Below are 27643 nucleotides of genomic sequence, written 5' to 3'. Positions count from 1 at the left end.
CAGAGAAGTAAACATCAGTAAAAAGATCATTTCTGGGGAGAAACACACAGGCTTGTCATAAGAATAACTAAATGGAATTTTCATGTTTCCAGAGAGAATTGCAATCTAAAAAAATAAAAACCAGTTCTCATTTTTTTCTGTTTTTCACTTGCATTTTCTTACAGCTGCACATTTTCTAAGCATGCTTTGGGGAATTTGTGACTTACATGACACACAAGTGAAACAAGGAACAAGACTGTTAAAGAAACTATTCCTTGCATTTCTCCTGTTCCAAAGACAAACCCATTTAGAATTTTAGTTATCCAAGCACTGCCCTGCAAGTATGGATGAGGTAAAGAACTCAGCTGCATTAATCAAATCAATACACAACAGCCTGCACTATCCAGGAAAGAGACTGAAGCAATACCCACAAAATGAGTGACAACTCAAGAAAGTAGTAGAGTAATTAATTTTCCTAATTACAGGGAACAACACATTCATGTGAACTCCAATGCAATGATACAAGAGAAAAGCCATTAAACTAAAGCAAGCTGTTATCAAGATGTAACCTTTATCTGCAACACTTTTGAGAGGAACAATAAAACACTTCACATGTAAACTGCAGCATTTCAAGCACATTGAAATATCACAGAAACACCTCAGTAGTCAAACAAACGGTCTTAATATTTGAGCAAACACATCAGATGGTCGAAATTTAGGAGAATTTACTCATGGCCTGGGCATACATACCAATTCCTGGGAACTTATCTCTCCCCCACTAGTTTTACTTGCATGCGAACTCCAAGGCCTTTATCAGAGTAAAATATATGAAAATACAAAGGCAAACAACCTCCAATTGAAGATAAGGGACAGCTTCTTACTTGTTTTTAAACATAAAATCAACTACTGGTATGTTCTTCTAACCCATGGCCATGGAGGGCTTGTTTTAGTCAAACAAGCTACCACAGCTAACACAGATTTAACAGGGCAAAGTGTAAGTGACCTTGACGTACAGGGAGATGTTGTTAAAGTACCAAACAAAACACAGGGCAGAAAACTGTAAATCTGTAGCTTCAAAAGCTTAAAATAAAAGGCTAAACACAACACTTTATTCCTGAAGTCTAACAGCTTTTTAGAGATGTCAAAACTTGATATTTAAATGCAGGAATGTATACAAAGAGAAATAAAGGGATAGAAAGATGGCAAAGGAAACTCTTAGACCTCATCTTTTGCTTTCACAAGCACTAGCAAACATACAACCACTGGCTGTACATTCCAGTGTTTTTCAGAACAAGTTGTATGGAAAGAATTAACACTTAAACCTTGCTTCTACTTATGCAGTGAGAATCACATCCAATTTTAAGCTTACATGGCAAAAAAACCTGCTTTAAAATACTTCCCAATTAGAAACTGAAAAGTTTCAGTTTTTATTTAGTTTCTTTCGCTGCAGGGCCATGAGTTGGACTCGATGATCCTGATGGGTCTCTTCCAACTCAGCATATTCTATGATCCTTTCATTCTACTTTCTTTAGCTGTACAAATGTGAAACAAATCTAGCACATGAAACTGCACTGAGCATGGGAAAAGTTATATCATACAAGGTATACAGCAATGCATCAACACTGCCACCACTTCTGTCTTGTTCACAGCACATACTGAAGGAGAGTGAAATAACTGTGTAGAGTCTAAGATAAAAAAATTTTGAAAGTCTGTAGAATTTATGGCATTCTAGCCAAAAAAAATAAAGTGCAAATATTAAGAACCATTAGGAAAACAAAGCAGAGATTTAAACAGATGTTTACAAACCAAGAATTTTTGAGTTTTCTCTGCTACACATCACAACAATTACAATTAAGTAGATTTTTGCATACTCTCACAAACTTGCAAGCCATTATCTAATTTTCCTGCTGTGTTCCTTGGGGTTTCAAGAGAATTTCCATGTACCTAGAATTTCAAGAGCATTTTATTTAAGGTGATGACACTGATCTTACAAAAACATGTTGCAGTATTTCCCTTCAACAGACATCAAAACTTACATGTCCACAGGAATATTCTTCCCCTCATATAGAATTTATAAGCAGAACATTTTCAACTTAAATGTGAGGGGCTTTTTTCTGCAAGGTTTTTTTTTTTACTAGCCCTCTACTGGCAAGATTCTTCCTCACGGAACTTAACAGTGGTGCTATTTCCTCTCTGGTAACTACCCTGAGGATAGTCCAGTGTAGCCAATTTCTTCCCAGGCCCTGCCAACCCCTAGTGTAGGCAAACCTGAGAGAAATGGCACAGCAAATCAAGCTACAGCTCAGTGGTCACTTACTTCTCTTCTTCATGCTGTTCTTGTTTTGAAGCCCATCCTGTGCCGTCTTTAGGCACAATGTTCACATTGGGGTCGTTGCCTTTGTTCTCTGCTTTGAGGCTGGGCAGATTAGCTGGGGGAGGCATCCTCCTGGAAATAGCAACTTTTCCAAGACTCTGCAATCCATGGCGTGCGGCAACTGCGTACCAGAACAGGAAGTGCAAGTTAACAGTGCTATTTAGCAGACAGTGTTTAAGCAGAGCTACATAACATTTTGTAAGTCAGAAAAATTTAAGAGTGTAAGAATTAAGAATTTAAAATGCTTCAGAATATGATTTTTAAAAAAGGGAATTGCAAGCACTTGGTTTGGGAAAACTGGAGTACTTTTTGAACAGTGAGTCATTATGGTTAGCCTGTTCGAGAGATTAAAAAGGATATATGGCCCCACCTTTATACACAACATTCAGCGACAGAAAGCTAAAGAAGCCATTTAAAATGTGGTGTTATTGTCTTAATACCCTCCAAGATTTTGTCAAGCATTATTCTCTTGCTCTTCTGTGAGCTTAATGTACATTGATGAGTACAGGAATACCCCTATGGATCCAGCACATTTCTTTTTTGCTGCAAATTTAGCTGGCAGATGCTGACCTTGCAAAAACACTCCTACAAATTTTATTTACTCCAGACCACAAGTACGAAGCTAATGCACCCCACAGGATATTCAACCTACCAAGTAACCAACTGAGGGAACAAGTACAAGATACTGCCCTGGGTAAGCTGTATCACAACAAACAGCCCAGTTTCAACCTTTAAAAAGAATAGTGTGGCAAACTTTAACAAGCTTGGGCACTTTTTCTCTTTTACACATGATTTAGACAGTTATGTCAAGTCAAGTTCAAAACCTTCAGAACATCATTTCCCACTCCTTCTCCATTCAATGACTCATGAAAAAGCAGGCTCACTATCACCTTGAGATAGTGCTGTAATTTTTACCCAGTGTTTGTCCAAAAATCAAAGCCCCTGAGCTGAAGTGAGCCTTGCCTTCTCCTTAATCAAACACTTCCAGTATGGCAAATGTTAATGCAGTAAAATGCACAGCTGGGGAATGGCATGTCTTTATTTATCCACATTCTACTTCCTACTAGACTGCAAACACTGTCTCTCTGAACTGATACGCTTGTTTACAGCTAACCAGAAACTACAAGGAATGCTGCCTTCAACAATCCTTCCACTTCACTGCTATACCAAGCAGTTATGAAAAACCATGCTGTGGTTAAGTGCTCATATACTCTGCACTCTTAGTTAGCACTGCAGGAATGATGAAACTGAAAGAACGCTACTCTAAAGAGAGCTTACTCACCTGTGGTTTTCTGAGTTTCCAGTGACTTTCCCTTGTAAGTATTAAACAGACTGAGTGTTGCATACTTTGTTTTTCCATCCTTTGCTTTTGTACTCTGGCCTGACTTTTCCGACATTTCGCTGGAAACTCATCGAGTCTGGTACCTCCCGTTCACTCCTCAAAATCTGCCTGTAACGAAAAACAACAGAAAAGTAAAGCAATTTGAATATGAGCCAACACTTAAGTCAAGAGTTCACAGGGCAGAAGTGGACAGCATATTTAACACCATTAGCACTGTTTCATTTAAACATACTGCAGGATGCCAAGGAATGCATTAACTCCAGAAACCTTATCCTTACGTAACACCAGGAATTTTCAAGTATTTCTATCTCTTTAATTTGAATGTGACAAAATCAGGAGGGTCAGCACTTAATTAACATCACTGTTAAAGTAGTAAATACCATCCATGACTTCACTAGAAAATGAATAATAAAAACCCAGTCCCAAACCCCACAAACACACAGAATTTCCACCAGCAGCTCTTTCCCCACTGGGGAAGCTCAATGACTTCACCTACTGCTGAAGCCAAGTACTGAGACCCAATTAACAGTTACTGCAGTACAGTATTTCTGGAATTTGCTCCCCCCCCCCCCCCCCAAATCATCACGAACACAGCAGCCAGAGAAACTAAATAACAGAGTGAGAATTTTTTGTTTGTCAAAACCAGAACACAGTATGCTTAGAGAGGGAGAGTGACAATTCCTTAAACCAATTCTTCCTGCAGCAGCAAATTACAGGGCTGTTAGAGCAGGTCATCCATCTCCTCCCTCCTTCCCCCAGAATAACAGGCCTTGAGAAAAAGAATCCAGTAATTAACAGTGATACTTCGCTAGAAGTTCTTGGAAGGAACTTGCAGCACTGCTGCTCATCACCAGGCAGGAACACAAGTGAGCATTCACTCAAACAGAACATTATTATACAGTTGATTTATCTTAACAGTCAAAAATCCTGCTACCCTCTTTACAACAACAATTTTTTTATATATTTCCATTTGAATTCCAGAATAGTTATATATGCTCAAAACTTGCGTTTCATTCTAAAAGCAGGCAGCCAAGAATCAAGACATCCTGCTCAAACTCTTCAGTGATCAAACTCCCATGTCAAACTCAGAGCTGCAGATCTTCAAAGGGAACCTGATTCACATGTGAGGTGCTCATGGATTAAAGAAGAGTCTGCAATGACAAGCAGTCTAAAGAACAAAGCACTTACTTGGTCATGATAGAGATTAAGCAATGTCAAAAGACCATGGAAATTTCATTTATATAGGTATGATAACGTTCTCATCCTCCTCTGCCTTCTACTTCAATTTACAAACCATGATTGAAAAGAAATTAAGATGGCAAATAACCTTGGGATGGTTCAGCTTCAGCGTAACTTGGGCCAGAAGCTATTCTATTACAATCCATGCAGACTGCTGCAAAGGGGACAATCTCCAGCCTTGTATGGGGCCACCACATACATAGCTAAGAAAATACATTCTCCCCTCACATAAAGACAGCAACTCCCAGATTCTTCTTCCAGATTAGTCAGCATTTGGCTATTTCAACAGCAAGTGTTACACCAACAGTTACTCTTCGTATCATCCAAAAATATGAAATATGGGATGGGAGCAGGGTGAACCCAGCCCACCAAGCAGATCACAGACTTGGGCTGAAAATTAAAACTCTGTATGAGTTGTTTGCACTTGAAAGAACATGTGAGCATAGTGATTGTAGTGTATGACTTGGTACAGTTATACGCTCACCTGAAACCTGGTTTGCCACCCTGTGCTCCTGGCAGTTATCTAGACTCAGCTTGATAAACGTGTCTGCCTGGATTCAGGTCTCCAGACAGGCTGAAAGCAGTAGTCTGGCCATGAATAATACCGATGGCCAAAGCTTGCCATGTTGAATTGCAAATAAGTATCACGGCAGCTTGGAAAGTGAATGGTTGTTTCAAATCTGCTCAGCTGATAACTCCAAAGATAAGCTTGCCTAAATTCATGCATTAGACTGGGTGGGTTTTTTCCTGTAAAGATACTTGAGTAGTGAGCTTTGGTTCCCAGTGAAACCTCGCAGCCTCAGTGTAGTTTTTTTTTGGATAGATGAGGCATGGCCTAACAGCCACATCTGTGGCTAGAGTCTAGATCAGACATGAGGGTCTGCATCAGCCTTTTCTTCTATAAGGAGACTCAGTTTACCATAAGGTGTTCAGTAAAATGCCTGTGAAAGAACCTGGCAGACTCTGTCCCTTTGACTCCTGTTACTCTCTGCTCCCAGCCTCAGTATTTATCATAAAGAGTCCACCACAATCATTCAGGAGCATCGAAGAAGGCGCTGGGCAGATAACTGCCAGGAGCACAGGGAGGCAAACCAAGTTTCAGGTGAGCGTATAACTGTACCAAGTCATACACTACAATCACTATGCTCACACGTTCTTTCAAGTGCAAACAACTCATATAGAGTTCTAATTTTCAGCCCAAGACTCATCCCAGCCAAAAAGTTTGTAAACAAGAAGTAGCTTCACAATGGTGAAAAGTCTAAAAGCTGGCAAACAAAACAAAAAAAAAAAAAGACAACTTGGGTCATTTTTTTAACCAAAAAATTCTTAACAGCAGCAAAGCCCTAACAATGCAGACAGAGCAGAAAGCAATTTGAGGTGGTTTAAGATAATCTTTGATCATATTTTCCAAAGCCTGCCCCTCTGGTAGAGATGAAACACGGAAAATCTTAATCATAACACTCTTCTTTACAGAGCAAGACAGACGTCATACTTGGGCAGATCTTAACTGTAACAACCGTTCTTTCTAAAACGTTTGACCGCTTCAAGAACAGAAGACAGCGAACACATTCCCCAAAATACCTTTTTATGTTAAATTTACAAAAATTACTCTGCTCATTACTATTGAGCTCTATGCTTTTTATACTATTAAAACTCATAGTTTGACAAGTTTTTCCAAACTTGTACTACACAGAAAAATAAACTGAGTATTTTACAATGATTAAAACTGCACGTTCCTTGGTAATCTGATTTGCACAAAATAAATAATTTCAATTAGGCAGGTCAATATATTCAATAATATAATATATATATATTTAACTACATTTACACCTGATACTGGTTGCCAAAGAAGATATTCTTGCAAAATTGGACTTTAGACCAGGTACTCAAGCCAGGGATGACAAATCCTCCCTATGAAAAGCCCATGTGGCCTTCTACGAACACCTGCCAAGTCACACATTAAACAAGCACTCAGTGCCATCTAACAACACACATGAAGAGACAGTTGCATGATTTTGAGCCATGTAAAACTATCCAGCTCCAAACCTCTGCCTTTTCATTCAAGCTTTAGTTGTATATGCTGCATTCCCATACCTGAGCATTGCAATCACTCCCTCAGTAGAACCACCTACAAGGTGTTTCAACACAGGACACATTTAACTTGTGCATACAATACACTGGCAAGTACTTTCCTCCCCAAGTGATTCTCAATTTGCCCAACATTTATACATTTTGTTATTATTAGTCAATTTTTTAGAAGTGAAGTGCTGCTGTGGACTAGGTTTAGGCTCTGTGCTGTGAATAACACAGGCAGCTGTGTGCACCTCTGAAAACACACAAAAGATGTCAGAAGCACTTACCCAAACTAAGTAAGCACAGTGACAGCCAACAGAAGGACAGGGAACAGTACAAGCCATAATGGCACTCGGGAGGGTTCACTGCACTATTAAGAAATTTAAGCAAGTCAGCTGCTCATTCTGACTGAGTACAGTTACTATTACGCACCATTACAGAAAGCATAATGCTCCCAGAATTCTGGAGCAAACATTTACCTTTTAGCTGCCCTGCAATGTTATCAAATAAGTTAACTGACCTTCACCATGGCCTTAAGATTTTAGGGTTAAAATTATTACTGTAATTTCTGTACCAGACTATTTTTTCAGACTCCAACTGGTTAACTTATTTAGATTCTGCAAGGAATTCAAAAGCTTGTGTACAGAAAATAGCACACAAAGTAGCTGCCACAAATTCTAGATATCCTGGTCTCCCTTTGTACCCTCTTGGACATTTAGAGCTGGCACAAGAACAAACTGAATGCAGTATATCCCAGACTGCAAAAACATGTTTTTAAAGTAATAGTAAAACCCCCACACACCTCACACAGGCCTTTTCCATTAAGTTCCTAGCTCTCCTGATAATTTCAGAACTCATCTAAATGACTTGTTTAGAATTCAATGATACAATTTATTATGTCTGTAAACTTTGCACAGTGTTCCATTAGAGCCAATTACAGACTCAAAAAGGTGTCACCTCTGCTTCAGAAAAAAGTCTTACATGATTAAACAAGGTAAAATATTACATGTTTTGAGGTCACTTTTGAGGACTGAAGGGTAAGAAGAATAAAACATTTAACAACTTAACTCAGAAACTCTTGTCTGACCAGATGACAAACTCTCTCAATCCATATTTTTACACACTGCATTTTTAAACCCCTACCTAGACAAAAAAGTCTGAGTTTTTTTACACAAGTCTAACATGTCAAGAGACTTCACCAGCAGTGTTACAGTTAGCTTTAATACAGTCCTTTCATCTTAAACCCCCACCCCTATTTAGCCTACAAGCACACAATCAGAACAGGTAGCCTGTACAGGAGTTTCCCAGGGCTTTGAAGTCTTAAAAGCACTAAGCAAATACTGGAATAATTCTCACAATTCCTATTCAATGCAGCAAGGATATCTAGTCCCTGTCACCTCTATCCCAAGGACTGTACTTTGGCCAAACATGGAGAAAAATGAACTGGAATGACTTAAGGCAAAGAGCACCACCACTCAAGACTCAAACCAGCTGAAGATATCCTAGAACCCTGAACTCTCAGTGCCTCGAATGCCCATCTGTGAAGTGGGAAACATCACAAAAAATACTACATGGAAGTTTACTCATAACTGGGACACATTAGCACCTCTCTTAAACAGAGACCAAGAGACCAATCCACAATGAATTTTTGTACACTATTTTAAGCACACTGAAAGTGGTAAAAGGATAAAAACCATCACATACAAATCTGTTATTTGTATCCAGCCATAACTTCACTTTTCTAAGAATAGCTTTGTTTCTGGGATACTGAACAATGTGGTTCTGGTAAATCCTGGAACCAAATACAACTAAAAAAAACCCCAAATCAACAACCCCCCACCCCCGCCCCCCCAAACAAACACAAAACCAAAAAAACTCCAAACAACAAAATTAAACGGTTTTTACCACTTATTCAATTGGTGTTGGAGGCAGATGCTCCCAAATCAATGTTAGTAATTTCAAAAAAATTTCACTGCATGCAAAAACGTGGCATTAAAAATTTCAGACAGAAAGATTTAATTTCAACTGTAAGTCTAGCAGATTTAGATTCTAGAACTGAAGTTGCCTGCTACTGAAAAACCTGGGCATAATCTCCAGCTAGATACTAATTTTTGAAAAACAACAGTGTGATCTTCAGAAAAGATACCAGTTTAAATCAATTACAGAAATATAATGCAAATTTAAAACAAAAAAACCAGAAGATACTGTAGTCAAAGTACTTGGAACCCAGGAAAGCCTTCTTCATGCTTTTTGTAACCCATTATCAAGGAACTCTATTATTTTAAAATCACATTCCACAATACTGTGCAATTACTGAATATATGGGTTTTGGATGTGGTTTTGCATGGAGAAGGCTGCACACAAATAAATAATGGAGTTACAATTAAACATACTGACTTCACTTCTCTGACATGGATGTTTATAGACAATACACATCAACAACCTCTTATTGATGACCTTACACTTTCAACTTTGTGTGCCCAAAGTACCACTCTGGGACCAACACTTTCAGCCAAATTTTTATTTACAAAAATGTAACAACAAAACAAATGAACATTTTGGCCACTTAGCCCACTATTAAGAATTCTTAAGAACTTCAGCACTAGTCAAGTTAATATGACGTGAAAATAAGCTTGGAGAACCTCAAGGAATGCTTGGGTAGCAAAGAAGTCTCTGTCAAATCTAAGAATCTAATAAAGCCTCTCAAGTCAGGATTTCCCTTCCCTCCAAGTGCCATTCGTAGCAAGGTTCATTATCAAGCAGATTCCTGCTAAGCAGGCTGAAAATTGCAGGAAAACTTTGGGAACTTCAAGCTTGTTTCTCATGTACCTCCATCACGGCTCTTCAAATCTTGAAAGAGTTCTGGATAGATCTCACTACAATTCATTCTTGAACAAAATCTACACCAAGTTTTGTTTCCTTAGAAAGCATCACTAACACACTTTTCCATCTCCAGATTTTGGGCTCACTGGTTTCTCAGCGGAGCTTGAAAGAGGGTACACAATGCACTGATTGCACTGACTCTATAGAATCCATGGAGACTGGAAGCAGAGTAGGAAAACTCTTTAATCACTACCTTCTTTGCACCCATCACCTCAGTGGGAGAAATGTAGGACGGGCACAATCTACAGAGGAGTTAATAGCCCCCAAATGGTAAAAAAAATCAAAATTAGTTCTGCTCAATAGAACCAAGACAATCCACCCTGAGACAAAGCTGTGGCAAAGCAGGCTTTGCTAGTTCAATCATTCTTCAAATAACTCCTCTTTAAAGCCTAAGAAAGTAATTCCAAAACAGTACTAAGACTAAGTATGTCAGGTAGAAAACAGACCATGTCACAAGACAGCCATTTTAGGGCATTATCCCACGGATGCATCTTTTAAAAATGGAGTTTGTGGATGCCAGAAATGAGCATCCACAAATATGTCTGCATCCATTCTAACAGACATCCAACAACAGTCTAAATAGAGCTACTAAGCTAAGCAATGAAAAACAACCCAAATTAGCCACCCACGAAAAAAGTCTACACAGAAACTAACTTCACCACAAAGCATGTATTACTTTCAACCAGCAATCTATGGAGCAAGCTAATCTGCTGCCTTAGAAAGCCTGCAAGGCAACTTGCTGAACTGATTTTTTTGGGAGAAATACTGATCACCTAAAACCTGGCTTGCCAACAGGAAAACCAGCAATGAACCACAACAGCTCAGGGGATTTTTGTTAGGAGCATTTTAAGACTAACATGGCACTAATCAAACTTTTAGGACACATACTGCAGGGAAAAAAAAATCTCTCAGTTCTATTCATTTTTTTCCCAGTGCTTTCTTGAGAAGAAAAAATAATTAAAAACCCCACAGATCCAACTACAGCAAACCTCAAATTTGTCTCTCCATAGATTTTAATATATATTTAACTATATGTGCATGAATATTTCACTGGACATGCACAGAAACCATAATCCTGTGTAACAGCCCTGCCAGAAGAAGCCTGGTCAGTAGAATCAATCAGAATCAGCATGACTTAAATGTGTCCATATAACAAGGGATTAAAAAGCCACAGACAGGTTAAACTCACACTGGCAATAAAACTGTCAAAAAGGCACGGAATATTTTCATGTGTCACACAGCTGCTTTCTTTCAGCTAAGATCATTTCTGATACTTGTACTGCTTATGAAATCTTCTCCTTTTTAAGCAGCCTCAGGTAACTGAGAGATTACAGTTCCCTCCCCTCACAGGCAGGATGATGCCAGTGCAGCTATTTAAGAACTCTGGGGGGATACAGGGCAGTTTTCATTTAATTTAGTCTAATATTTCTGCATATTTATATTCAGAGCATCAAATAAAGGTGTTCAATATTCTGACAGGTACTATCTAAATATCACCTACAACAATGCAGTTACCCAGGAATTCAATGCTTTCAATGTTTGTCACTTTCTTCCATGTTTTACACCAATGGCCCACATTTTGGTCTCCAGCTTTCTAGTGGATAAGGGAAGCTGTTCACCAACACAGCTAACATTTACTTCTGCCTTTTACAAGGAAGTAAGGAGATAATGCAGAGATGCACTCAAGCATAAATACAGCTATTCTTAAAACCTTGAAATTAGTAAGCTCCTCCCTAAAAATATTCAGTTCTCAACTACTGCACATGCAGAAGATGTAATACCTCTGTCTGCTTTAGCTGTATAATTACTTTACTTTATAATTACTGTTATTTGTATTTTAATGATAACTACAATTAAAATAAAAATTGATTTTAAAAAGTATCAATTATCAAAGTGGAGTATCAAACTAGGTCAAATAAAGTCCCTTCAGTGAATTTTGTGTCTGGTAATTCTTTGAATTTGCAGAGGTTAGATAATAAATAAAAATGGTACAAGTATCACCAGAGAGTTTTAACAAAAGCTCTTCTACTATTCTGAACTGAAAACCCAACACCTGCCACCTCAAGCAGCAGCACTTTTAAGCAACTAAGACTCCTACAGAAATCCTCTCCCATACTTACTCTGGTAGTCAAGTACCTTGAAGAAGTGAAACACATGATGTCCACACACAGCCTTGAGGATCAAATCCTTAGCCAAAAAAAAATTGATGACTGGCTTAAAACAGTAGATAGAAGTGATTTGAATTTGGCTTCTGAGTAAAGAAAACGTACTTTGGTAATTTTTCTCAAACTTCTTTGTAACATGAGGAGTAGCTCTTTAGGCTAACAGACGGATGGAACTGGCATACAATCAAATACTAAAGAGAATGGACTTAAAGGTTGAAGCTGTGAACCTGATTGCACAGGCATCACAAAATCAGGAGAATCAGAAATCCTGGATGTGCCACTAGACCAAATGCACACTTGGGTTCAGCATTCCTGTCTACTGGAATGGTCCACCGATCCTGGTAGAAGCACACCAGCCTCAACACTCATCCAACATATCTTATTCTGTATTTACAGTCACCGTTTTGTAAGGCTGCCTTTGTCCCAGAGAGCTTCCCATTGATGATGATGTGGAACCATGCTTAATGAAATAGTTCTCCACATGTCTGCTTACAGACTCCAAGAGAAACGACCATCAGACTTGTCCAACAAGTTTCCAGTTCTTTTCAGAGCAATTCCCAGTTTGGGTTGAGGCACAGCAAGGCAGCAATGCAAAACAAATCTTATTTCTCACTGACACATGAATAAAAAGCTCCCAGAGGCCGAAAAGACTACAAACTGTAAGCTATGAGAACACCACACCGTGGAATATACTGACCAGGTAAATACAGCACAGCCTCCACTGGTACTGCAAGTGTCCAGTTCATTTACTCGTTCATTCTATATTAACCAGACCAGTGGAGAGAAACTTAATACCACAACCACAGCTCAAGTGCAAATGAGGAGTAACTACCAGCAACTGTATTAGAAGCATTCCTTCAAGTGCCAGGCCATTTTCAAATTATCCAACTTTCTTTGCCAGAAAGGATTTTTCAAGACATTCCAGTAAAGAGACTGACAGTGAATGTCCCATCTAAGTCAGAACCAGCACTGCACAAAGCTGATGCACTAACCTAACACAGCTATTCTGGCCATGTGCTGATAATCCTTAGACACAGATTACAGTTTAGATGTTTCACTAGATTATCAAACATTTCAACTAAAAATGTATTCTTTTCTGAAAACCTAACATCCCAGATTTCTTTGCAGGTCACTCCTAGAGCAGGCTATTTTATTTCTTCTTAGCCTGACAATGTCTTTACAAGTCTTTTCTGACTTCTTTGTCACTAAGCGTTAAGCAAATTTTTTGCAAGACAGATTTCTGATTTTCTGGTTTCATGCAGTTGGTTAAGAAACTTCTACAAATTGTGAATTTTTAATTGAGGCAGGAATTTTGAAGCTCTGGAAGGAAGCCAGGACCAGAAAAAACCCCAAAACCAGTTTCTCTAGAATTAAAGAGAGCATCGTAATGATATGCGTTCTCATTATTTCTGGGAACAGAACAATGTAAGTGCTTTCGCCCAATTAGCTTTTCAACTTGCAGATGCCAAATGAGACTTATTTTTAAGATTTGCAAAACCATTTATTAAAGAAATTTCCATTATTTGGAAGAATGAGAAAACTTCAAAGCTCACAAAATTGAATCGCTGCCTATTTGAGCACAAGATAAGGGAATAAATTAGAGCAAAATCTTGCAGAAACAAGCTGTGTACCTGCTATCAAAGTACAGGATTCAAACAGCAGGTTGGTAGGTAGCACGCTTCTCTGAATACAGAAGGTTAACATGACCTGTCTTACCTGTCAGAAGTCTTTTTAACCAAAAAAATTATAGCTATTCACCAGGCTTCTTAACAGCTAATTTAGATCAGCTTATCCAGACCAGAGCAGCTCTCTGTAAAGGCATCTATTAATGGTTAGGAACACAAACAGTCCCTTAAAGAATTACAAACACACTTAGCATACTGTCACAAGCACCACTGTTTCTTGCTCAACTGAACCACACTATCCAGCAGAAGCCTGAAAAGACAAAAATATCAGCAAACCCCTTCTTCCCACACCCAGACAAAGTGACATGGGGAGTGGCCTCCTTGGTGGCATCCTGAGTAGGGGCTGCTGTGTCAGGCTGAGAAAAGGAGGGCAAAAGACAAATCCACGGTGGGGCTACAGAAGCAGCCTGACAACTGCTGACACATCTGACTCCAGTGCAGGCTGAGCAGGGCTCAGAATCTGCTCCTCTGCAGGTGCTGTCTGGGGGAAGCTACCAGAAACAGCTGAGGTGAACTGGAGCTGACTCCTGAAGTCAGTCCCAGTGATAAGTTGGTGCAAAATGCTTCCTCTTTTAGGAAGCTGATGAAAGAAAATCAATAAGTACATGAAAACAGACCAGATTCCCGACAGATGAGCAGAAGTTGCAGCTATTTACAGCCAATACCCATCTTTTCACTATCTAATTTTTCCCTTTCACTTTAATACTTACTCCAAAAGCCCCTGCACTTTATTACAAAACCTCATTGAACTGGTGGCATATTTTCAACCCTTCCCACCCACCCCATGCACACTTGGACAGTGGAAGAGAGCAGGACAGATTAAGAAAAAAAAGTTAAACCACTCCTTGCTGTGAATAATTCAAGGAATCTCAAAACTTCCATTTCCTGCTCCTTTACCACAATTTCCAAGCCCTACTGAAATAATTAATATTTCTTCACAGAGGAAGTAACACTTTTTTTCAGCATTCTTCCCAAGGAACCACAACTTTGAGCAGTGGATTTCCCTCCACCTCATACTTTTTTGCATCTTTAAACTGCAAATAAGTAAAAATTCTTATACATAACTTGTTTTTCCAAAGCCTTATTCCTAAGTTAATCCTTAAATAACAATAATTACATCTAAGGTGTTTTATTTTGGAAATTTGTTAGAAGTTGCTTTGAAATAATGTTCAGGCAAGCTCCTCTGTTCATGAGCTGCTTGAGAATATTTTGACAGTGCACAAGACCCACTCTAGGGCTACATCCTTAACAATTTCCACTCTTCTTTAGAACACGTGTGCCAAAACTAATCCCCTCATTCCTAGCTTTTTTTCCCCAATTCTTTTCTGTTCATCTTCTCAACATTTTTTTGTTGTTGAAGGGTCCAACCTGAAGATGGAAGCACTCAACAGCAGAAACCTGCAGAATAAACAGTTTTGTACAGTCTTGTACAACTCCACCATTATTAAAAAAAAAGTTCAGAACAGTTACTCTAATCAGTTATGTAATGAATTGTACGTAAGTTATTTGTCACCATGTTCAAAACTTCCCACCTTGCCTGAATTCTCTGCTGCCTGTTACTCCTACCATATTCCTAACCTGACTCAAGTGCATCAAAAATAAACATAATTTCTTCTCTGTATTAAAGAGATGTTACAGCATATTTTGAAGGCTTTTAAGATACTCCCACCATGATAGTGAGAGCCAGGGCTGCCAAATGCACCAGCTTGTAACACACTGACAGCACCAGTAAAAAAATTTCACTCCATGCATACAAAGGTGGTGGAATTTCCTCCTCGGTCAGCTTGGAGAGAGCTCAGAGCTGCTCACAGTCTCTTCTACCTGCTGCCCATTATCCTCTGGATCTCTGGCTACATGCTTTTCTCTGTGACTCACTAATTTCTTGGAACAGACACATCTCCTTGTTCACTAAAGAATGCTCAGCATGTAAGAGATGCAGCTGCCAACACCACACCGACAACAGCTCTGGACCACAGTGGTTTATTATAGTAAGGGTTGACTTCAGCCCTCTGCTTTAGACTGGATTTGACCACGCCTTGTTACAAAAAAGGGAAAAAAAAAAGATGAGAAGCTAAATTAGAAAAGCCTTATCAGCATACTGAGATTTATGCATCTGTCTTTCAGCACTACAGAATCCATTTTCCATGGAAGTTAACTTGCATCTGCCAAATGGCTGCAGACGAAGTTTAACATCTTCACTTGCTCTTGATTCTCTGTTTATTCTGCTTAGGAAAAAAAAAATCCCACACATCCCTTGACACTTTGCTTTCAAGATGCAGTAAATAACTCAGGCTCAATACATTATCAAAATACTTATCAAGGAACTGTTTGTTATCCAAAGCTATGTGTCCTACAAAGCTCTGTCCATGCTGATAGCTTCATCTGTGGCATGAAAAATATCTCCTAACCAAGGTGACTCCAGCAAAGTAACCACTCAGAAATGCCACAAGCCAAAGGCAAGCTTTTTTTCACGAAAATACATCTTTCTTATTTACAAACACTGGCAAGAGAAAATGTTCTTGTTCCTTTTCATTAGAGGACTTCTGCTGTGCACCTATATACAAAGCACAGACTATCCTAAACACAACTAAAAACAAGCCCTGTAAACACAATATATATTCTTTTTCAAAATGAAAGCACCAATTCATTGATATTAAGACAGAGGTCCTCCAGAGGAATATCTAGTGAGTCTGAAACAGAAGTCCTGAAGGAATATCAAGTCTTTAACTGGAGGAAATTGCTGGCTTCTCAAACAAAAAAATGTTGCTGCACTTCCACCTTAGCTGAAGGTTCAAATCAGTTAAAGTACATCCTAAATCATTACTCCTGCAAACATTCCTTAAAATTATGACCGTAGATATAAACTGTAAGTTAAAATTTATAAACAATAAAATCTAGGAACAGTCACATGCTTAAGAAATATGAATTTTAAACCAAGGTATAGTCTTTTACATTATTTCATCAGGACAGCCTGAAAAGGGCTGCTTTTCTAAGCAGAGGAAGTTTGATTTGCTAACTTAAGCAAGACGTTCAGCAAAACATGGGCAGCCTAGTCATTGCTAAACTACAATTTTATAGCCAAACTAAGTAAAATCGAGTAAGGCTGCCATTTCACTTAGGAATCAGCTGTACATTGATTTAAATTGGTATTTAAGAGACCCCTCTTCTCTCAGTTACCCAGGACTGGGTGATGCCCCAGTTCTTCAGGCAATACTTGTGCCTTTGTTGTACCTGAATATAAAGTGCAGTCATTCCTGTCTCTGATGCTGGAAGACCCTGAAAATTAAGCCCATGTTATTTTCAAATACATATCAGTTAAAATTTATCACTATCATACTTCAGACTGAAGACATGTGATGTTGATTCTGCACTCCAATTTTACTGTTAATCAAGACAGTGTCAGATAATTTAAACCATAAACAATGCGAATGTTAAACAGTTTCTCCCTTTAGTATGTGTTTGCAATCTGTAACAGACGAGCTCGTTAGCATTTACTTAGAATGTTATGTAATGGCTGAGGTATTTGTAATAAAAACAGTCTATTTCTGTTAGCCTGTTCTTCATAGACATAAAAGCTGTCTTCATCTGATTTTTATTAGGACTTCATCTTCCTCTGCTCTTGATGCATTTTTTTAGACTTCTGTGCACTCCATTTTCATTTCACTGATACTCAGAGTATTATTTTCTCCCACCTCCTCACACTAATTTCAGCTTTTATTTTTACACTGCTTTCATCCGTAAGCTTCTACTAGGTTTTGTAAAACCCAGACCCAAAAACCAATGAGAGCATGAAGCTGAGCAAAGGAAAAATTTCCTACAGAAGATGAACTGGTTCTACCAGTAAATCACCACTGGCAGTCCCGTCATTACAAGCCCAACATCCATCCTCAACTAGTGGGAAGGTGGTGCCTTTTCAGGGCGGAGTTTCTCCCCCTCAAACCCTCTACTACTCTATGAGCCTTTGAAGATGTCCAACTCCTCCTGCAGCAGAGGGAAGAGGAGCATTTTTCCTTCTCTCACATCCCCAATCCACTACACAAGGGTTTGTTCCTCTGCAAGAGCACACTGTGCAAGGCTTTAATTCTTCTGCAAGATTTTTATCTCATCATTTTATCCACACCACCCCTTATATGGTATTTAGTCGACACTTTCTACCCTCTCTCCACTCTCACATCCCTTCCATTCCTTAGCCTGGAAAACAATCTGGAACAGAGGGCTTGTACTCCCAGTACCGTAGGACACATGGCTGAAGCAAACCCCATACAACAATCGCTGCTTTGACTTGCATTCTTTCTCTTAATTGCCACCCAGCATTCATTCAGACAGCCCCAAACTCACACAGGAGTTCCCTTCTGAATTGCATCATCTTTCCCTTGCTCACTGGGGCCTGTTTCACTTTCCCTAGCACACTCCAGGATGTGGGGAAACAGGACCTATGGAAGATGCATCCCATAAATCTGTAGCTTTGGACCAGGAGTCCAAGCTAAAACTGGAAACTGATGTAACTGTTCTGCTCTACAAAAAACTAGGGTTCCGATTATGGAAAGTCTAAATGAGAGCAAAGTTATTATAAATTACTACTAAACTACAAAGACAGAGAATATTTATATTAGCAAGACTCACAGAAGCAACTGTATATTGATTTATACATATTTCATGGGCTATTATTTACAAAAGCCAAGAACTTCATACAAGGAACATATCCACACACCAAGGCAGAGTTTTAGGTGGCAGAAAGCCTCAATCCTGGTCTCCAAGCAGTGGCCTAGGAGAGAACCAAGCTTTCACTTCAGTTTAAAGAGCCACCTCTCAAGCACACATCACCAAACCACCTTTCCACGGAACATTGATCCAGTTCAAGTAACTCCCAAATCTTTGAGATTCTTTAGTCCCAAGAAAACGGCTGCAGAATTACATCGAAACACCACAAAATTAATGAAGAAAAATTCTTTAGACTACATAATTAAAAAAAAACTTGACAGCCACATACAGCTCCTGGCAGCCAGTATTTAAGGTCAATCCTTTTGTTTCTCATACATGGACAAATGAGATCATGTCCTGTTTCCTGCCCCTTCGAAAGCAGTTTCTTGTCTGAGCAGAGCTCTTTAAGATGAGACACCAAGCAGGCCTGGTGCCTTATTGCACAATAAATAAAACTATTAAAAATGATAGCCCTGTTCCTTCAGTTTGAAATACCGCTAATTTCCAGTAATGTAGCTATCTAACCCCAGCAATCAGGGCAACAAGGAAAAACGGTCCTTCCTCGAACATACAGACTTCAAGACCTTCCACCAAAGAACATATTTATAGAACACCCACGTGAAACACAAAAAGGAAAGAAAAATTGCAATGTTCATTCAATGCCCAGCACTATGCTCTCATGCATGGGCCCAGAAAGAAGGCCCGAACTGGAAATTAAATGGGCCTCTTTTAGCCTCAAAATTTTCAATCCCTGCATCCCTGGGTGAGGGCTCCCATCACCCACTGCATTGTGCCCACTGCAGACCAAGTGCCTGAATTTCAGCCGTGTCATCTCACCATCCTTTAAGCGCTATTAATGAGAACACCCCTGGCTCTGACCACCCCACCCTTACAAATCCTGGGCCTGGGAGCACAAACAATGCCTTCCTTTACTCAGTCCTACATCAAACCACCCAAGAACCGCCTTTTACCGTAGGCCAAGAGTGAAAGAGCCGCGGATGCGTATTCCAGACTTGGAAACCAAGGCGCCTTGCTTCCAGCACCCCGCAAGAAAAGGCTGCTCTTCCCCCGCGTTTCTGCAGGCAGAATCACAGCCACAAAGTAAGCGCAAATGCACGCAGGAGTCGGCGGGTTTGTCGAGGAATCTCCACAGGAGCAAAAAAGGGAGGGAGAGAAAAAGAGATGAAAAAAGGAGAGGAAGACCGCGAGCCCTTAGATAAAGGGGGAAAACGGGGGGCAAAAAGGAGGGAGGAAGACGGAAGCAGCACCCCCGCAGGAGCAGTCCCAGCACAGCCGCCCCTCCCGCCGCCCCCGGGCGCGGCCCGGGCTGTGCCTGGCGGGGCGCGGCCGGCGCCGGGCACCGATGCGGGGCGGCCCAACGCACCCCAGCCCAGCCGCCCAGGAGCCGCTGCCCGCCCAGCTCCGGAGTGCCGGCCCGGGGCGCCCCTCACCCGCCGGCCGCGGGCCCGCCCGGACGGAAGCCGCCCCCGCCCGGGGCCATGCGGCGCAGGCCGCCCGCCCGCTTCTGCCGGCGCCGTATCGCGACGCGGGCCCGCACTCCGCCGAGGTGAAGCGGAGGAGCCCCGCCGCTTACCGGGCGCGCAGCGCGGCGCTCGGCTGCCCGCGGGTCCCGGTGCCAGCGGGGCCGCTGCCTCTCCCGGCGCCGCCGCCTCGGCCGCTTCCACACAGGGGCCAAGATGGCGGGCGGCCAAGCCGGGCGCCAACGACGTATGACGTCACCACGCACATCGCGCGCCGCCGGCCCCGCCCCCACGCCTCCGGTCACGTGCCCAGGCCGTGCCGCAGTCGCGCGGGCGCATGGGGGCAGGTGCGCCCCCTGGCGGCGCGGGGCGAAGGGCGGGGCGCGCGGGCCCCGTTCCCATCCCGGCCCCGTCCGGCTTCCTGTCCCGGTTCCCATCCCGATCCCCGCTTGGGTCCACTCCCCCATGCCCTTCCGCGTCTCCATCCCCTTTTGGATCCCCATCCCCGTCCCCACGGCTCTTGCGGTGGGATGAGGGACGGACGGCTCGGAAGGAATTGGCTGTCCCGCAGGGAATCGGCTGCAGCTCGTCCGCCGGATTTGTAGCGAAATCCCTCGATGAAGGCAGACAAGGAGGGGTGGAGAGGCTTTGAATCGGTGGGATTCAGGGTTTCCTGTAAGCCTGAGGCTGCTCGGGCAATGGCAGGGATACTTGCTTGCTTGCATTTGTCACTGTACGTATAATTTATTATATATCTGTATATTAGCCTATATAGCATTTCGTCCATACATTATATAGATTATATATAAAATATGTATTTTATATATACATAAGGGCAAGACTCTCCCCTCTGCCACAACTTGGGGTCCACTTCACACAACCTGATAATAAGCTATTAATAAAACCATTAGCAAAGACCAAGTCTGTGAGGTTTATTTGTGGCTCCCTCCTTCATGTCCCAAAAGTTACCAGACACATAAATAGCTCTCAACAGTTCATGTTTCATAGAATCTCAAGCTACTGTGGGTCTTGCCAAAATTTTAGGGAGGAAGGTCTGGCTGAGCAGAGGGGAGGGAGGCTGGCCTCATGTTCACTAGTTCATCCCCAAACGGTTTGGAGTGAACATTCCGTATCACCCTTGGTGAAACAGAAGCAGGAGGTGCATGGGCACCAGACAGCCCCAGGGTCCGGGCTCCTGCTGGTGCTGGGCCAGCTCCAGCCCTCTGACAGCACCTGGTGGTGGCACAGCTTTGCAGTCCCCAGCTCACCTGGCACTGGGGCTCTCCAGGTTTCTTCTACAGCTGGGGACCTGCCGAGGGGCTCCAGCCTGGCTGGGGGTATTTAGAAAAGAGAAAACCTGCTGTGAGAGCTGCTGGCAGAGCCAGGAGGCACATCCAGTGCCAGCCAGATGAGCTGTCGGAATTGTCATCCACCACCCGACTTCTCAAGGGCTTCAGTGTGCGCTGCCACTGAGTCAGGATGGCAGCTCTGGCCCCACTCCATTTGCCCCGTCCCACCAGCCGGAACTGGTAGGGTGAGCAGGGCCCAAAAAAGACGGCCAGGGCCAGCTGGGGGTCTGTCAGGAGCAGCCTCAACATGCTGGGCTTTACACCAGCACATGCAGCGATTTCATCTGTGTAGCTGATAAAACTCATCTTCAGGTTTTCCCTCTCGGATGGATTCCTTTGATGGGACATAAGAAATGAAAGTCAGATAGCATCATCCTGTCTCAGTCCCCAGCTCCATGGAAAGCAAAAGCATCAGGCTCAGACATCAGGTGAGCCCCAGTCTCTGGGGTAGAGCTCTTTCAGCCCCAAATAAAGCTAAAGGCACTGAAAGAGCCTCTGTGGGTTGGTCCCAGCAGTTACCCAGGGCAGGGGATAAGGAGTAGCTTGTTTTGTCTCTGCAGCATAGTTGTGGCTCCAAAACCAATTCTAACTTAACAGTACCGTCCTTGTAATGCCCCAAGTACCCCTGCTATGTCCTTCCCTGAGGTTCAGGGATTTGGCTGATTTTGAGAAGTAGAGCTGTAGACTTTCAGAGATAGGAATGCCAAGGGGACTGGGAAAATCTGGGAGATGCAGAAAGCTTCCCATGCTGGGAGGGACCTCCAGGATTTTTTTGCTTGAAGCCTTATCTCCCTCACAGGAGGGAGGACATGCTGAATCTGCTTCAGGAAACTTGAAACAGGCTCAAGATTGTTTCCCTTGCACCTCAGGCTTCCATATTTCTGCATAACAGTATTGTGGTGCGGTCACTGGGGCTCCTGGTCATCATCCCCGTGACTCTGTTATGTCCCAGTTTTGCACCAGTGTCCCATGAGCCAGCTCTGCTCTGCTGGCAGACCTAACCCAGCCTGCAACCCGAGGTCCCTTCCTTGCTCCTGCAAGGCAGCACATCCAGCATCACCCACCCCACGTCCTCACGGACACATCTTGACCTCCTGTAAAATCCCAGTGCCGACGAGGCAGGCTGTTAGCTCCCACACACACAGCGGCCTTGTGGAATACTGCCAAAAACTGACGCAAACTGTCCCCCACCCACACTGCCCGGCTCCAAGGGGGGTTCTGGATGGGGCTTGGCCCTGAACCCAGCGGTCTCCGACTGCCTGGATTTGGGAGGGAGAAGCCACGAGATGGCACCCTTAGTCTGGAGGAAACCAAACCTCCATCTTGACATACTGGGGATAAGGACATGGCTTGGAGGCCTGCCAGAGGGGGATCTCCAGAGAAGGAGAGAGAAAGGGAGGGAGAAAAGGAGATGGGAAGAGAGGGAAGGTGAGCTGCAGGTCCTGGGTCTTGTCATAAACCGCTCCAGAGCAACTTACGGTGTCTTGTTCCATAAAGGAGCCACAAGAGCATTTCCCCACCTTACTACAGGTGGTGAGGTAATAAATGCAGTTGGGGTGTCCTAAGCATGACTGCCATCGGGCCCCCCTTCTCTGAAGATATCCTGACACACAGCACCCATTTCATCCCGAGTGCAGGAGCATCACACACCTTTTGACTGGTGGCTTCCTCTTCAAAACATCAGCCATCATCCTGCTGGGGGGAGGCAGCTTATTCCAGCCTGAGAACAGAGAAACCAGCAACCTCCAGCAGCACCTTAAGAGGAAATGTTCAGTCCCTTCCCAAGGTCCCAGCACCTTTACTGAGGTGTGGTGAGCAGGTGTGGAGCAGCAGGGATACAGGGATGCAGCTGGTGTACAGAGTCTGCCATGCTACTGGTTCCCATGGCCACCATGGAGCTGAAATATGCCCTAAGCTCTGTGGGCAGCAGGTCAGGCTGCCCCAAACCTCCCACCCCAGCAGATCCCCCCATCTCCTACCTGCAAAGACCCCCGTCACCCAGCGAGCCTGCATTTCTGATCCCACCATAATTGAGCCGGTCAGCTGGATCAAGCCAATGATGGCCAGCGTGGGCTTTTCCAGCTGGGGAGGGAAGACGCACTTGTAGAGGGAACGGTTATCGTCGATGATGCTGCGAACAGACTCTTCGAGGAAGGGAAATGAAAAGTTGTAACCCGTGGCAAAGAGCACCACGTCGATGTTTTCTTCGGTTGTCCCATCTTCAAAAACAGCAGAGTTTTCAGTGAACTCCTTCACGTTTGGCTTCAACACCACAGTCCCAGAGAGGAGACAGAATGGCAGCTCTTCATTGATAATTATCTTAAATTTGGAGCTTGGAGGGGGAAAAGAGGGCAGCAGTGTTAGCATCTGGGAGGGACCCAAAATGACTTTCGTGGTGAGAGTTCCCCTTCTATAGTTTGCTATTCCACAAATATTCCCCAGAACTGAAAATTGAGCACTTCATGCCGTAAAGACTGCCTGATCACTCAAAAAACAATCAGAAAAAATACCTTTTGCTGGAAGCCAAGCCATAGTTTGTGTGGTTGAACCATGAATTGAACTTTCGAAACCTGATCCTCCTTGTGAGGGCTGATGGAAGAAGCCAGTCCAGGAAGTGGTTGAAGCGGGTGGTGCCGACCATGTCACAGGGGAAGCCATGGTCCGAGACCCGGCTGATGACCCACGTGTTGCTCCTGGTGCTGAGGAACACCTGGGGAGGAAGTCAGGTCTCAGCCAGTTGGTTTTTCCCTGAATGGCAAATCCCATCTCCTGCACTTGAGCCAACACAGAGTTATCCCAAGGGAAGGAGATGGCATCCAGATGAACAAAACAGCTCATAGTGGCTTCTATAAAGTTTCCACAGCTGCTCAATTGCCAGTCCTCAGGTGGCCCAAACTTCAGGAGTTGCAAAGCTTCTTCAATTGGCCTCAATTGGAAGTGGAATTTATTGAAAAACCTGAGGGCAAAGCTCCCTGTGGTACCCTGAAGCCCTGTCTCTTATGGTCCCTGTCTGGACCACCATGGAGCTGTACCTTGGCAGCCACACGGCTCAGCTCCACAGAGAGGTCACCACCAGTGTTGCCAATGCCGACCACGAGGACCCTTTTTCCTCGGAAAGCCTCCACATCTCTGTATTCCCGGCTGTGGAGGTGCTGGCCTTTGAAGCGACTTTCAATGCCTAGGCAGAGAGCAGGGTGCATCTCCTACTGCCAGATACATTCCCTTGCCCCAGCCTTGTGCCCAGATCCTCTGCAACCCCCAACTCTCCCCCTCCCACCTCTGCTTGCAGCTGAGAAGCCCATGGAAGTCTTGGCTTCCTGGGTGATGCCACCCTCCTGTACTTCCTCAGCTCAGTCTTGCTCTGCAAATCCTAATGGAAAAGCCTGGATGCATCTTTACAAGGTGTTTTTCCCATTTCCCATTCCCATTTCCATGGGGTCAGGGTCCTGCCTGCTCCAGTGGGGGGCTTCATGGAACAGGCAGGCTTGTAGAGGAAAATACAACCAGGGGACCCATGGGTGCTGGGGGAAACCGTGTGGGGCAATCCCAGCACACCCCACTGCTGGGACAAGGCTTACCTGGGAAAGAAGCCAATGGCAAGTAGGGCTCCTGGTAATGGCCGGTGCAAACCATGATGGCATCGAAGATGTGGGACTGACGGACACAGCCGGTCTCGGTGACCACCTCCCACTGGCCTGAGGTGGTGAAATCTGGGCACTTGCTCACACTGAGAACCGTTGTCTTGCACCAAAGCCCAACAAAACACCATGTGTCAGTGATCACACCATGTTTCGGAGATGTGCCTGTGAAAGGCTGGGGCTGCCGGGGGCAGGCTGTGTCCCTGGGAAGCTGCATGTCACCTTTGAAGCTGTTAAATCCCACCCTGTACCTTTTTCCCAGTGATGGCATTGGGGGGCAAGCCCATGTTCAAGCAGCCTTATTTAAAACACGGGGCCTAAAGGCTGTGTGCAGGATGCAAAAGGCACATGGTCCTTGTGGCCTGGCAGCTGACATTGTCCTGTCCCACCTGGAATCTGCAGCTACTGATGGCTCCTCTCCCCATGGGGTTTGGGATCCCTGCTCACCTGGAAGCGTATGTGCCGCAGGAGGTTGAAGTGCTGGGCATACATCCTGAAGTATTCCAGGACGAGGCTGTGAGGCAGGTAACTGGGAAAATCCTCCGGGTAGGGGAAGTCGCTGAAGCAGGACATCTCCTTAGAGGTGTTGGTGATGATTGAGCGGTACACACTGACTCTGCTATCATCCGTGGAGTCCTGTGTGAAGCCAGTGGTGTTGTTTCCAGGTGTATAGGGAAGGACTTTCTCCCCATAAAGTATATGAGTATTTTTCTTCCTTATATTTTGGTACAAATAATAAACCAGGACTAGCACCTAGTGACAATCATTTCTGCTCCCTCAATTTCCTTCTCCATCTTGGAGTCAGGAGGAGCCCCATAAGTGGGATCAGGAAAGCCCCTGAGGGCATGGCCACCCTTTCGTCTTTGCTGTAGTCGAAGGGAATCCAAGGGAGGGGACAAACCTGGGGGCAAACCCAGAACACACTGACCGTGTAGCGCCAGATGCCGCCGATGTCCTGGCTGCTCTCGAAGCAGATGGGCTCCAGCCCCTCATCCAGGCAGCACTTGACAGAAACCAAGCCCCCGACCCCGGCCCCAATCACGGCCACACGCTGGACCATGCTGGCCTGCAGCAGGCAGTGGGCTGGTGTGAGAGCAACTGGAAACACAACAGCCCAGGGATCAGTAGAAATTCCAGTCCCTTCTTCCCATCCCCAGCAAAAAACCCCTGGTCTTCTCTGGCTGCAGGTGAAGGAGAAGTTTTTCATGAAGGCAAACTGTTCTTGGAGAAAGGCATGGCCAGCTCCTGATTCAAGTGCTGTGGACAGATCCTGCTCATTTTCCTTCCTGCTGTGCTAAGCCCACAGTGGGGGTCCAGGAATTCTCCTCCTTCATGGGGGAAAAAAGGAGGCACTTTTAAACCTCACTGTTTCACTGCTTAAATTTATTCCCTTTTCCAGTCCAAACCAGGGCATGCAAAGAAGTTGCAGCTATCTTCTGCCTGCACAAGGTGATCCTCCTGAAACCTTTGTAAGAAACAACTCCAGCTAAGCTAGCTCGTTTTCACGCTTTCCTTTTTAATTTCCCATTAAAAAGCAATCTCTTGAAAACAAAAAGGGTTTAAAAACAGAAAAAAAGCAAAGCAATGCCTGACTGAGCAGGAGCACAGCACAGCCATTCAGAAGTTAGACAGCTCTGTAAAAGTACGGCTGGGATTACAGGATATACAAAAGGTAAGAAACCCGGGAAACACTGGGTATAAATGGGAGGAACTCAAAGCTGGGGAGTGTAAACTGAGCTGCACAGAGCTTGACTGGAAAGCAAAGAAACTAGGAAAAAATGAACCCACGTGAACTTTGATTAGATAATAAACACTCCTACTACAGAGTCTGCAGAAAGAGTAATTCCTAACTTTTTTCTATCAGTTTTTTGTCAAAAAGTAAGTTAACATAAATAGGAACTGGCGGAAACTGAAGAAAGTCAGGGAAAAATGAGGGAGGTGCAAAAAACCCTTTGGCATCTTAAAGCCTAGCCTGGGCCACTCCTTGATCTGCAGGAACAGGGCACGACATGCCCAGAGTCGCCTGCCTCATTTCTGAAGCCTTCTTTGGCTTCAGGAGAGGGTAGACAAGCTCAGGGTGCTCAAGTCACCCCCCTTTTCCAGCACCGCCTGCAGGTAGTTTTACTCCAGAGGGTCCTTGCAACACCCCTCCCCCCCCCCCCCCACCAGCAGTGAATGCCAAAACCCTGGAGAGCTGTCTGCCCACTTTTAAACCCTGCAAAACCCATCCAAGAGAAGCGAGGAGCAAACCTTGCAGGGCAGTGCTGTGCCTTCGCTGCTCAGATCTCGGCCGAATTTCCCTTGAGTTTCTCTTGCTGTGGATTGGAAGGGAAGGCTGAAGTCCAGGCAGCTCGCCACGGCTCTTGCACCACTGACCTTTACACCTGCATTCCCCCGCCCTGTGTGCCTAAATGCACTGGAAGAAAGTTCTCAACCTCCCTGCGGCAATGCCAAGTGAAAATTCAGATGATAATCCCAAAGGGAACATGCTTGCAAGGACTCCCATGCTGTAACTCGTCATTGCTCCAGCCCAGGCAGCAGCATGGGGTTGTCCTGATCAATCCCCTTTTGTGGCGCCTGTGCTGGGCATGTGTTCACTTGTCATCCCCAGGAAATCAGCAAAACATACTCCTTTTGCCAGCAGACAGCATGGAGCACCATGCAGCCTAATTTGGGCGGGGTCAATTAAAGTCCTTTAACCCCAGTCTTGTGAGTTGCCCACAGCAATTGGTGG

General features: G+C 43.8%; 2 protein-coding genes across 18 annotated transcripts in view; both read right to left on the bottom strand.

Annotated features, from left to right (window-relative positions):
- PRRC2C (proline rich coiled-coil 2C) overlaps positions 1-20153 on the bottom strand; it is a 70338-nt gene extending 50185 nt beyond the window's left edge. For 16 of the 17 annotated variants that reach the window (XM_069023581.1, XM_069023590.1, XM_069023586.1 and 13 more), the window contains exons 1-3: positions 20036-20153; positions 3636-3803; positions 2297-2474 (exon numbers count right to left, since the gene is read on the bottom strand). In XM_069023581.1, coding sequence (XP_068879682.1) covers positions 2297-2474; positions 3636-3750 — 293 coding nt within the window. In that variant the 5' untranslated portion in view covers positions 3751-3803; positions 20036-20153. Of the gene's footprint in view, positions 1-2296; positions 2475-3635; positions 3804-19412; positions 19518-20035 lie in introns of all 17 variants that reach the window. The other variant, XM_069023582.1, reaches the window with a different exon arrangement.
- Positions 20154-20656: 503 nt separating this feature from the next.
- LOC138114312 (dimethylaniline monooxygenase [N-oxide-forming] 4-like) lies at positions 20657-27637 on the bottom strand. The gene is made up of 9 exons (XM_069023599.1): positions 27160-27637; positions 25838-26007; positions 25357-25545; positions 24850-25012; positions 24304-24449; positions 23782-23981; positions 23251-23603; positions 22922-22991; positions 20657-21605 (listed from the first exon to the last, which is right to left on the bottom strand). Exons 2-9 carry the CDS (start codon positions 25967-25969, stop codon positions 21218-21220), a joined length of 1641 nt encoding a protein of 546 aa, XP_068879700.1. The 5' UTR covers positions 25970-26007; positions 27160-27637; the 3' UTR covers positions 20657-21217.
- Between the last annotated feature and the right edge of the window lie 6 nt (positions 27638-27643).

This window comes from Aphelocoma coerulescens, chromosome 8 (genome assembly GCF_041296385.1).
Source record: "Aphelocoma coerulescens isolate FSJ_1873_10779 chromosome 8, UR_Acoe_1.0, whole genome shotgun sequence".
Classification (NCBI taxonomy): Eukaryota; Metazoa; Chordata; class Aves; order Passeriformes; family Corvidae; genus Aphelocoma; species Aphelocoma coerulescens.
Note: the sequence above shows the minus strand (reverse complement) of the source record. Positions and strands in the feature narration are given on the sequence as shown.

Coding starts and splice junctions, on each gene's coding strand:
- LOC138114312 (XM_069023599.1), bottom strand. CDS start 25,969: ATGGTCCAGCGTGTGGCCGTGATTGGGGCCGGGGTCGGGGGCTTGGTT. Junction 25,013..25,356: donor TGCGGCACATACGCTTCCAG/GTGAGCAGGGAT, acceptor CTTTGGTGCAAG/ACAACGGTTCTCAGTGTGAG. Junction 23,982..24,303: donor TGAGCCGTGTGGCTGCCAAG/GTACAGCTCCAT, acceptor CTTCCTCCCCAG/GTGTTCCTCAGCACCAGGAG.